This window comes from Protomyctophum parallelum (assembly GCF_964188405.1).
Source record: "Protomyctophum parallelum genome assembly, chromosome: 3".
NCBI classification, from domain to species: Eukaryota; Metazoa; Chordata; class Actinopteri; order Myctophiformes; family Myctophidae; genus Protomyctophum; species Protomyctophum parallelum.
Window position 1 is genome coordinate 35,665,723 of NC_139698.1, and position 12,641 is coordinate 35,678,363.

At 41.2% G+C, this 12,641-nt stretch overlaps 1 protein-coding gene across 1 annotated transcript in view; it reads right to left on the reverse strand.

Annotated features, from left to right (window-relative positions):
- Positions 1 to 2,177: 2,177 nt before the first annotated feature.
- The window catches only part of triob (trio Rho guanine nucleotide exchange factor b), a 162,078-nt gene continuing 151,614 nt past the window's right edge, over positions 2,178 to 12,641 (reverse strand). Inside the window, 3 exon segments of the mRNA XM_083761057.1 lie at positions 2,178 to 6,208; positions 6,445 to 6,631; positions 7,957 to 8,095. Of these exon segments, the coding sequence (XP_083617183.1) occupies positions 5,787 to 6,208; positions 6,445 to 6,631; positions 7,957 to 8,095 (748 nt within the window). The 3' untranslated portion in view covers positions 2,178 to 5,786.

Sequence of the window (12,641 nt, forward strand, 5' to 3'; positions counted from 1 at the left end):
TCAGGGCGTGCGCAAATCTCAGCCCCGACCCGCCCCTCTAGACCAGAAACCTAACACGTTAGCTCAGGCTACAGCCCAGCAGGAAAACGGGCCCGGGCGGGAAAAGATGTACGATAACAATAGTGGGCGCTACTCAAGCCCACAATTAGCAGTTGCTGTTGATTATTTAGAAGTCTCTGTGCACTTTGTGTGATCTCACTGGTCCTAATTGCCTGCTTTATGATCTTTGTAGAAAATGTTTAAGACACCCTTCCTCCTCTCATGGTCGAAAAGCTGTTTTGTTTTTGTTCCCCTCAACAATAATGTAAATACTTTCGTATACATAGAAATGCTGTTTATACTGTACTGCTTTTTCCAAATAAAATAAATATTATTAAAAAAGAAAAAAGGTGTCTGTGCAGGCCTCAGTCATTCACACGTATCAAACACCGATCAATGCTTTTCCAATGGGATCGAGTCACATGGTTTGACCAAACATTTTTGTTTGATGGGGGGATGGGGGGAGGAACTTTGTAAGTGCAGTCACATTCCGAAATTTCCCATTGTGTAAATATTTTTGAGGGGCGCTAGCCCCTACTATGCCCAGCTTTCCGGAACCGTGTGAACACAAACATTGGTGGTGATTAGCTGATCATCCCATAACGATGATTTGATTGGCTGAGCAAAGTACATAGAAGATAAAAGTGAGGGCAGAAAAGTGAAGATGCCAAAAGTGATTGGCAGGAAATACATTTGTGATGATTTGATTGGCTAGACATCACTAGACATTTTTAAATCTAGACTTAAAACCCATCTTTTCTCCCTGCATTATGGTTCCCCCTAGTTTCACTGAAATCACTATATTCACCGTGCTCTGCCCTGTGGTTTCAAAACCCTATATGCTATTTTAATAGATTTTCTGAAGCATTTTTAACTGTGTCCTAACGTATTGTACTTAATACTTATGTCATCCATGTGTATTGACACATCGTATTATGCTTGTTATTGTGCTATTGTATTTTCTGCTTTGTATTGTTGTGAAGTGCACAGAGACCCCTTGGGGTGATGTTGCACTATAAATAAAAATCACACCCGTGTGAACTGAGTGGTGCAACTCCCCCCCACCACCTCTCTCTCTCTCTCTCTCTCTCTCTCTTTCTCTCTCATAGCAGGCAACAGTGCAGCACTATCCCTCTCTCTGTTTCTGGCACAACAGCGCCCCTACTGGTACTCATAGTCATATACTGTTGCTCATTAACGTCTCATAGGTAGGTGAACCAACACATAGGTGGGTGAACACGGACATTGCTGTTCCTTGGAGTGGTTGCACCACTCAAAAACTATGTACATTGGTGACTATAATCTACCTGATCTTGAGGCCTACAAAATCAAAAAGAAAAAAAAAAATCCTATCAACTAGTCAACTAGTACCAACAAGGTCGACTAGTGGACTAGTTGCTTAATGCCCTACTATACACAAACATTAAATTCCCATTGACAATGGATGGACAATTTTACGTCATGATACGATGATAAGTAAGAGCACTTATCGACTTCACACAGGTGTGATTTTTGAGTGGTGCATCCACTCCAAGGAACAGCAATGTCCGTGTTAATCTATGTGTGTGGTTATGAGTACCAGTAGGGGCAAAAGTGGCACTGTTGTGCCAGAAACAGAGAGAGAGAGAGTGTTGCACTGTTGCCTAGTGCTAATTACAGAGAGAAAGAGAGAGAGAGAGAGGCAGGGGGAGAGGGGAGAGGGGAGTTGCACCACTCAGTTCACACAGGTGTGATTTTTCCTTTTACAATGACCTATACTATGTATATTGTATACTATGTATTTGGTGTGTCATATATTGAATCTAGTGGTGTGTCATATATTGAATTGGGTGATTTCACAGAATAATGCAGTCAGTACTTTCATCAGAATGAAAGTATATGTTTTCAAGAGGGAGGCTAGTAGGACTATAGGTTTTCCCACAATCATGCTTTACCTGAATGGAAATCTAAGTTATAATGAAAATAAATGACTTCCACCTCAGTGATAGAAAACATTTGTTACATGATTTAAAGAGAGACTAGACCTGTACGTACCCATCACAGTCAGCTTTTCTGTACCACGCTGCTAGTGCTAAAGCACACATTGCTTTGTTAACCATTTACCAGCAGAGAAGAAAAACGTGTATAAAAAGTCAGAGTTGACTGTTCCTTGTACGTTTAATGGCAAAATAACCAAGGACAAAACTGAATATTTACAACACAGTTAACGTGTAAACACAACTTTCTGTACAAAGAAATATACATGCAAAACAAAATATAAGTCATAGTATAGGACATTCAAAATGACATTGCTGCAGTTTTGTACTATGTGTATAAAATAGTTATGACATAATCGTGAGGTTTACATCCTGGGCAACTTGCCTATCCCTCTCTGTACAGTTTTACACAATAATAACGGCGCCTGGTTTCCCCAAATTACATACTAGTGTTCAGAGCATATTTATTCACTCGTAAGTGTGAGTAAATGATCATTATGAATGATCTGAACACGGACATGCTTTTAGGAACACCTGACTCAGGTCAATAAATTAAAAGGACATGAAATGTGAGACTGTACAGACAACGTACATTTGACTCAACACATCTTTAGCATTTCTTATGCTCTTATGATCAATCACTCTTCAAATTAAATAAAACTAGCTGTTTTATTCCCCCCACACATCTCTCCAGATTGACTTACTGTACAGTGTACACAGTAAGATCCTCAGTGTTTTTTTTCTTCCTTTTTTTATACTGAGAGTCCATTTGGGTACATCTGTACACTCTCAGTTAAATTAATGCTGAGGAGTTTACTATGATACTGGCACTTTAACAAAGATGAACAGACATCAGTTTCAGACAACTTTGTAACTTGAACACATCAGCTCAGTCAAATGAAAACAAGTGAAGCAGAACACCTTTCATGGCAGATAAAGGTCCGTGTTGCTGAATCTTTCTCAATGGGTATATTGTCACTGCCGGGAAACACTGTATGTGGACATTGTATGTCCATATTTCATATTTTTAAGTTCTGTTTTGTTTTAATACATAAATCAACTGCCTATTTTATACTTCATCCTATGACAGTGTCGTGCAAACGCATCGCTATGTGACACTATTTTTAAAAATATTGTAACAATTTTCGTAACAAAGTTTGTAGTTATCTTTGTAAAACTTTTTGCCTATAAAGACATGCCCCAAAATAGGAACACCAGGTTGAAAGTGGTCAAGTCTGTCTGTTGGCTTTTGAAATGTCTAACCAAAAGAAAGAATTAACAAGAACTTGTAACTAAATAACTGCATTGGAATCATTGGAACACACCGTTTCTTGAACACTTGAATTGTTGACTATACAAGCTTTACTGTTCCTGTAATTAGTTTCCCCAGATGTATAAGAGCATAAGTCTATAGTGAACGGGCCACAATACGGCATCTTAGTTATTCACATGACAAAACTTCTTCTATTGCTCGGTACAACAGTGTTAGTAGAGTGAAGGTTAAACCATGAGACTAAAGGGCCCGTTATACTTGGTTGCTTGGAAATAGCTGATCTACAAGCTCAGAATGCGTCGCACTGCAATGTGTTGTGGTCTTGTAGATCGGCTATTACCGGTGCTCGTCACCTGCGCGCAACTAAGTATAAATCGCCTTTAATACTAGCAACACATACCAATACCTATCTACAGAAGTCAACTCACACAGCAATCACTACTTTGTGCACAGCTTGGGAAAAAAGATTTTTAAATTGTTCATATTTTTTCAGTGGTAAACCACTAATTTCCTATTTCAACAAGAATAAATAGAGCCACAATGAACCAATGTAAACACTTCTACCTTTAGGTTCAGTGTGGTCTTTGATAACTTAACATAATCAATCAAGAACAAGGTAAAGCATGATCAACTTTGGTATAGTTACAAAAAATAAAAACGGAACAATGACAAACCAAAAGCATAAGTGCCTATAGATACACATTTTTACATTATTTCTCATTAAGGGCTGTCAGGATATTAATACTGAACTTAATACATAAGAGTTAACACAATACAGACACCTATCGCAGTACCATGTACGTACATGCCTTTTTAGAATACGGATACAACACAAGTCTTCATAAATAGTTGCATAAATGTTAAAGCTGCAACATTGCACATGGGAATTGATGCAAAATACGAGTGCATTTCTACTGTGGTAGCAGTTTGTTCATAGAAAAAGTCCAGCCACAGAAAGGGCTTTTGGAGTTTTTCCATCTCCGTGCATCCCAACTGACTGGACTCCTTAAATCCTAATTTGTGCTTCGTGGGAAAGTGTTACGCCATGTTGCTCCGCAAAATATTTTCAAAAATAATTTCATTTTAAATTTTTGTTTTGCAACATGTTGCCAACATTTTTCAGCTGAAGCATAAATTAGGTTTAATACTTAGTAAATGCAAACAGTATTGGTTTGATTGAGACATGTTCAAAATGAGAATAAAAGGCAGGAACACTTTATTTACAAAGTAAGGCGGATGCATGTAGAAATCTGAGGAGCCTTTCCAATAGCTTTGATTATATATTTCTTTATTGTAGTCTATTTAGTCTGTGTGTGCACACAGCAACACCTGATTTATACTAAGTTGCGCACCAGTGAATATACAAGTTTACAACGTGTTGCACTGCGACTCGTTGTGAGCTTGTAGATTGGCTACTTTCGGTATGCGACGCAATGCACAACCAGCTATAAATCAGGCTTAAGTAAGTGTAGAGGGCCCTATGACAAGCAAACTATTGCATTGAACAGAAATCTAATGTGTTTCTGGAACACATGGTTTTGGTCTTCATTGTTTTAGACATTGCGGACCCTATTGTTGGGCTCTGCATTAACAGGCCTTATTTACTTTCTCCTTTCTACCTAACATTAGTACTCCAAAAGGTACGAATAAAGACACTTCTCTGTTTCCTCACTGTACATTTTTTCTTTTACAAAAAGTAATCTCTCGTTACAAAAAAACAAACACATTTTTTTCTTGTTCAACCGAAAACAACCTGAATATATATATATATATATTTTTTAATTATACAGTATTGTTCTATTTTTTTGTCATTTTTCTTCTTCTGTTTAACACTGTCCAAAACACAAGACTTGCTCACGCTGGCTCTTTGAGAAAGCTTGGTTCTCTCCCTGCTAAGTAAAGGTTTGAAATCTCAAGATTCAAACAGTTCTTCTGTTGTGCGGGCATAATAACAATATGCCAAGGGCCAAGGAGTTCAGGAAATAGGTAGGGGGGGCTAGGGCAGGAGGACGGTTAGATGGGGTCTCAAAGAGGAAAACCAAAGTGTCTAAATCTCTTATTAAAACAAAGCAATATAGATCATCAGAGTCAAAAGGTGGATCAGCAGAGGGCAGTCAGTCAGCAGCAGTAGGACATTTTGTGGCTTCATGAGGGAGAAGGAGATCATCAGTATTACTCTCTGGTGCTGGTGATCCATAGTGTTCAAGCACACTGTTCAACCACACCCAACTGAAGCTGAGTGTAGCTGGTTAATACATCCAATGGGCATCCAGGATAGTGCAGGGCAAACAGGAATTCCTTTTGGACAAGTGCAGATACTGGTGGCTACGGGAGGTCTGTGCTGCGACGACATTGTATCATGGTTTGGCCACAGAACTAGAACAGGAGTAGAACGAACCATCGTCATTCAAACCAGCATGTTAGCTCTGCGATCACAGTTTGTCTGGCCGGCTGTCCAGTGTTCAATTGGTGGCTCCCTGGTGCCGGTTCCCCATTGGTCAGATGTGGTTGAGCAGGCGGCTGTGAAGGAAGGTCTTGATGGCGGCTACTGGCCGAATATCGTTCTGGTGTTTCCGTCGCTCTATGAAGGAGATGAGTCTGGAGGTGTCCAGATGTGTGGTGGTGGTGGTGGTGTGGTGGTGGTTCTGAGGCGGTCGTGGCTGTGAGTGACGTGAGGTGGTAGATCCAGGGTCTTCTGGAGGCTGGAGCCAGGGCTCCTGGAGGCAGGAGGCGGCGGAGGGCCGGCGCTCCGCCTCACATTGGAGCAGAAGGCAGACCACGTCCCTGGCAGCCGGGCTCACGCCCTGGAAGTAATCCTGAGGGAAGCTGAAGTCCAGGCGGCAGATGTTGAGACAGGTCTCCTCTACGCTCTCATCCAGGAAGGGAGATGCACCGCTCAGCACGACATAGGTCACCACCCCTGTTAATTATTCAGTCAATTAATTAATCACACCAAATATTCAACGTTTTCATAGCAGCTAAATCATTTTACCTTCTACAAACTAACTTAGTTTTTTTTCTTCATCAAAACATGTCTAAAACAAACATTTGTTCAAATTAAAGTTCATAATAGCAAACAAATGTTACAAAACATTCTATTTTTTATTCATGCATAGTAAAGGCTATGTACTCATCACCCCCCATTTTGTTACAGACCTAAACTCCACAGGTCAGACATCAGTGAGGCAGGCTGACCCAGGACCAGCTCAGGGGCGGAGAACTCAGGGCTCCCCAGTAGAGGATGGACGTACTGGGAAGATGGGTTCAACTGGACCGCATCGCCAAAGTCTGTCAGCTTGATCACTGACTGGGAAGAGGCATGCTCCACCACAATGTTCTCAGGCTGGGAAAGAAGGGGGGGAAGCAATCTATCCATTAGTGGTCCAACTGGATCTATTGGCTCTATTGGCTAGATCTATTAGCCAATAGAGCCAATCTATTGGCTAGAGGAAGTCTAAGAGCGGTCCCTACTAGGGTTGGGATTTGTTAGGATTTGAACGGTTCCGGTGTATAGAATTATGACGTGGCACTATTATTTAAACTTCACCACCACCAACTAGCCACCACGACAATATCATTGTTGCAATTTGTACTGTATATTAAATATACAGTACACATTGCAATAATGATATTGTTGTAGTGACAAATGTTGTGTCTTTAATGTTCAGATTAATTTAATATGAAGGACCCCAGTTACCCTAATGGAAACAAGCCATAGTGCTTTCTTGGGTTATAAAATCCTCTTAGCAGACCTTGTATTGAACTGTAGGCTACGTTCCTGTGCTTTTTTCTGCAAACTGTTTATAAAGTAATCAATGAATGGAGGTATATATGCACCTAAGGCTGGGCTCTCAACAGTTGCGCGATTACTTCAGAGCCAAATCAAAAGCAGTTGAGTTGCTTATAAATTGTAAAAATAAGTGCAGACAAATTGATTTTTATTTAATTCATGGCTCTATAGTTGATTGATTTTGAGATGTTTCCTTAATGTGGACGTGCAACTGGTGCAAGTTGCAACAACCTTTGCAGGAAACTATGGCATCACATTTATTGCACTTTGCGTGCTCAGCCTCAGAGTCATTTCCCTCTATGTTAACCACACTCGCTCCGCGGCGGTGACCGCTCGCTGAATGCACAGAACAGTGGTATCCGCCCCACTCACTCACTCATCGCAAAGTGCAATAAATGTGATGCCATAGTTTCCTGCCAAAGGTTGTTGCAACTTGCACCAGTTGCATGTCCACATTGAGGAAACATCTCAAAATCAATACGCCTACACGAGTCACAAGATTAATCTACTCACTCATGTCAAGTAGTAGACGTCACCCCAGTAACTTGGCTCTGCATGCATGCATTCACAGACACAGCGGAGCTAAATGACGACTGATGAGAACCGTTTGGGGAACCGTTAATTAAAGAACGATGGAACCGGCTCCGGATCTGCAATGTCGGAACCGGGTCTGAAATGGACCCGGTTCCGAATCCCAACCCTAGTCCCTACGCTCTACTATTGTTTGTCAAAGTCCCCCATATTGATGAAAATATGAGAGTAACTGATTTGGCAAGTCAAATAAACCCCTTTTGAATTGGGGTCCAATTCTTACTCGGGTTTGAACTTGATGCATATCTAAAAACACAGAGAACGGCAGCCACGTTATGTGTGTTTACCTTGAGGTCGAGGTGCGCTATGTTCCAGCTGTGCAGGTAGTGGAGAGCTTCCAGAATGTCTCTGAGGTACAGAGCCACCTTCTCCTCTGTCAGGTTGCCCCAGCTCACAATGTAGTCCAGGAGACGACCCTGGTCAGCCCTAAACATGACACAGCATGTAATAATTGTGTGCCGTGCCTTCGCCCTCTAAATTGTTCTATGAGTACAGTAATATTATATGCTGTGTATATAATCAGTAATATCTAGACTAGCACCCACATAGTCATTCATCTGTTTTCTGCATGCAGACTATTATGTAGTCTAGTCGCTGGAGGGGGGTCTCCTGCACCCCCCGGAAATATACTTCTAATCAGTGTTTTCTTATTGGAAAAAATGTGCTGAAAATGATGAGCTATGATAAAAAGTTGTCAAAATGTCCCACCTACCTCAAAACCCCCTTTTTGGTATATGGCTCTGGCGAAATTGTGTAAAGGCAAATATTAATTCACTAAAATTACATACATAGACATGGTAGTCTGAAATTGGTCATGAAGTATCTTGACACATAGGGGTAAGTAGCAGAACAGGATTTGGGGGGTTGCTACCATTATATTCTTAAATATGACCCACATTATCCTCAAAAACACAAAAGAATATGGTGTCCGCTTGACTAATAACAATAAAGATGGTTATTTTCCAACACATTATGGTGAGTATCACTGCCTCACTTGTATATAGAAAACTTCCCATATCCCTAAGCTTCAATTTGAGCCCAAGATAACCTGTCTATCTTGTAAATTACTCTTTCTGTAGCCAAAATACTGAACTATACCTCAAATCGGTGAAAATTTTATATTTAGTCAGTATCAGCTATACATTTGGAATAAATGAATGAATAACTGAGTTTGAACTGACTCCACATCATGGAATATTTCTTACTTGAATAAGCTATGTTAAAAAGTTTGCAAAGTGTCCCATCTACCATTTTTATGCAAATGAGTGCCTCCATTATCAAAATAATCGATTTTCACTATATCTCAGCCAATATTGCACTTAAATGAACAAATAAGGTGTCTAGACCTATGTTTTGAGGGTCAAGGATCTCAGTGAAACTATAAAGTGACCACATGTGCCCGTGGCATGCTGGTGTACAAATCAGTGCCGATTAAATATCTATCTCATCAGCTTCTTGTCCATGCTCTCCAGACAGTGTCAAGGAGATCAACCAGTGAGGTTGGTAGGACTGCACCGCAGGACACACTGGATTAAAAAACTCAACCACCCCTGTCCTTCATCATAGGGTTTTGGTTTTTCCAAAAAGGCTTCATCAGCTCGCTTGTATAAGGCAACACGGTGGTTCTCTTCAGAGCAGAGTAGCATGGAGCAAGACGAGCCAGGTCAACTTTAGATTTAGAAATGAGTTTGTCATCTGCCCCCACCACTCTTTCACTGAAGACTCACAATTCAAATAGCTCAATATAGCTCTAGCCAAGCCATGTGGCTCATAGGGCAGGAGCCTAACAAGTACACTCCCTGGCATGACTACTAGTATGTACCAAAGGGACCATTTGGTATATACTATACCTCAAATCGGTGAACATTGTATATTCAGTCAGTATTAGCTATACATTTTGAATGAATAACTGAGTTTGAACTGACTCCACATTATGGAATGTTTCTTACTTGAATAAGCTATGTTATAAAGTTGGCAAAGTGTCCAATCTACCATTTTTATGCAAATGAGTGTCACCATTATTAAGACAATCGATTTTCACTATATCTATATCTATATTGCACTTAAATGAACAAATAAGGTGTCTAGACCTATTCTTAAAGTGACCACATGTGCCCGTGGCATGCTAGTGTACAAATCAGTGCCACCATTACAATAAAGTCACATTTATACGTAAGAGATACCAATATTGCATATAACATCTAGACAGGTGCTGTGTTTTTAGGCAAGCTTTATAATTTAGAATATACTGTAGAATAAAATCACAAACTAAAAACATCCTTAGTATGAACAATAGTATACGGCAAGACTATAGAATGGCCTGCAATATGCAGTACAAAATTCAAACAGTCACACAATCCTGTAACAGTATTCCATCCTATTCCTGTACACACTCAAAGGCAAAAATGTAAGTGTGTAACAGTGTACAAACAGTGACCACCCTAGCCTGCACCATAAAGGACAAAATGCACAATCACATGAATGAGTCATCGTGTTCATGGAACTCATCAGTCTTTTTTTGTCTGCTTGTCCATGGTCTCCAATGACAAGGATTTTCAACCATCTCTGCCCTTCATATGGTTTTGGTTTTTCCACAATAGCTTCATCAGCTACATCAGCTATCAGGCAACACGATGGTTCTCTTCAGAGCAGAGTAGCATGGAGGAAGACGAGCCAGGTCAACTTTAGATTTAAAGTGAGTGGTCACTTCCCCCCACCATTATCCACAGCAACTTGGCACGGGTGACGTCCACTGGGGCGGCGGTGGATCAGGGGTAGAGTGGCTGGATGGTAACCAAAAGGTTGCCAGTTCAAACCCAGGCTCCCCCAGAGTTAGTGTCGAAGTGTCCTTGAGCAAGACACTGAACCCCTAACGGCTCCTGGTGTGCAGTTTGGTGCCTTGCATGGTTTCCGCTGCCATCAGTGTATGAATGTGTGTGTGAATGGGTGAATGTAATGCACAATCTATGTAAAGCGCCTTGGATAAAAGCGCTTTATAAATCCACCATTTACCATAATTTACCATAACCCTTACGGTTCCATTTGCACATTCAGAGTTGCATACCCGTAAGGGGCCCTGGATATCAACAGCTCAGTGGCCTTGTGGTCAGAGCATTTGCCTTGAGCCTGGGAGGTCAGGGTTCGATCCCCGGCCGGGTCATACCAAAGATTGGGGTAAGTCCCTGCTAACCTGACGCTGCCAGATGGGGGCGGTATTGGGTAACCATGTTCCCCAACACAGCACTCATCTGGGATCTCTCAGGGAGTTGAGCTGACACAAATCCGTTCCGTACCGAACCAATCAGCGTGAGCAAAGGGCGGGATATGTGCGAAACCGGATGTGAAGCTATATAGACACGTCAATATGATTGGTTGTGTTTGCACGCCCACACGGTGATAGACAGACGGTCCCATCCAATCATCTACCAAGTATCTTGAAAAAAAGGAACAGCCCCGTCATCGAATTTGCTTCCGCGATCCCAGATCCCAATAAGCTGTGAAACTAATTTGTGTAGCAAGCTTCTTGGATCTGGCAGCGTCAGGTTAAGTCCCTGCTACATACTAGTGTCATGTCCAGGCTTGACACTTGTACATCAAGCTGCCTCCTACTACAGAAACGGGAGATAGGCTCCTGCCCTATGGGCCTCATGGCTCCGCAAGGCTTACAGGTCCATTTGGTTCCATTTTTTACACTCTAGAGTTACACACCCGTAAGAGGCCCTGGATATCATCAACAGCTCAGTGGCCTTGTAGTTAGAGCATCCACCCTGAGACTGGATGGTCAGGGGTTCGATCCCCAGCTGGGTAATACCAAAGGGTCCCTGCGACATACTAGTCATGCCAGGGAGTGTACTTGTTAGGCTCCTGCCCTATGAGCCACATGGCTTGGCTAGAGCTATTTGAATTGTGAGTCTTCAGTGAAAGAGTGGTGGGGGCAGATGACAAACTCATTTCTAAATCTAAAGTTGACCTGGCTCGTCTTCCTCCATGCTACTCTGCTCTGAAGAGAACCACCGTGTTGCCTTATACAAGCGAGCTGATGAAGCTTTTTTGGAAAAAACAAAAACCCTATGATGAAGGACAGGGGTGGTTGAGTTTTTTAATCCAGTGTGTCCTGCGGTGCAGTCCTACCTCACTGGTTGATCTCCTTGACACTGTCTGGAGAGCATAGACAAGAAGCCGACGAGATAGATATTTAATCGGCACTGATTTGTACACCAGCATGCAACGGGCACATGTGGTCACTTTAAGAATAGTTTCACTGAGATCCTTGACCCTCAAAACATAGGTCTAGACGACTAGACACCTTATTTGTTCATTTAAGTGCAATATTGGCTGAGATATAGTGAAAATCGATTATTTTGATAATGGAGGCACTCATTTGCATAAAAATGGTAGATGGGACACTTTGCAAACTTTTTAACATAGCTTATTCAAGTAAGAAATATTCCATGATGTGGAGTCAGTTCAAACTCAGTCATTCATTCATTTATTCCAAATGCATAATGACTAAATATAAATTTTTCACCGATTTGAGGTATAGTTCAGCATTTTGGCTACAGAAAGACTAATTTACAAGATAGAAAGGTTATCTTGGGCTCAAATTGAAGCTTAGGGATATGGGAAGTTTTCTATATACAAGTGAGGCAGTGATACTCAACATAATGTGTTGGAAAATAACCATCTTTGTTGTTATTAGCCAAGCGGACACCATATTCTTTTGTGTTCTTGAGGATGATATGGGTCATATTTAAGAATATAATGTTAGCAACCCCCCAAATCCTGTTCTGCTACTTACCCCTATGTGTCAAGATACTTCATGACCAATTTCATGACTACCATGTCTATTTATGTCATTTTATGTCATTTTAGTGAATTAATATTTGCCTTTACACAATTTTGCCAGAGCCATATACCAAAAAGGGGGTTTTGAGGTAGGTGGGACATTTTGACAACTTTTTATCATAGCTCA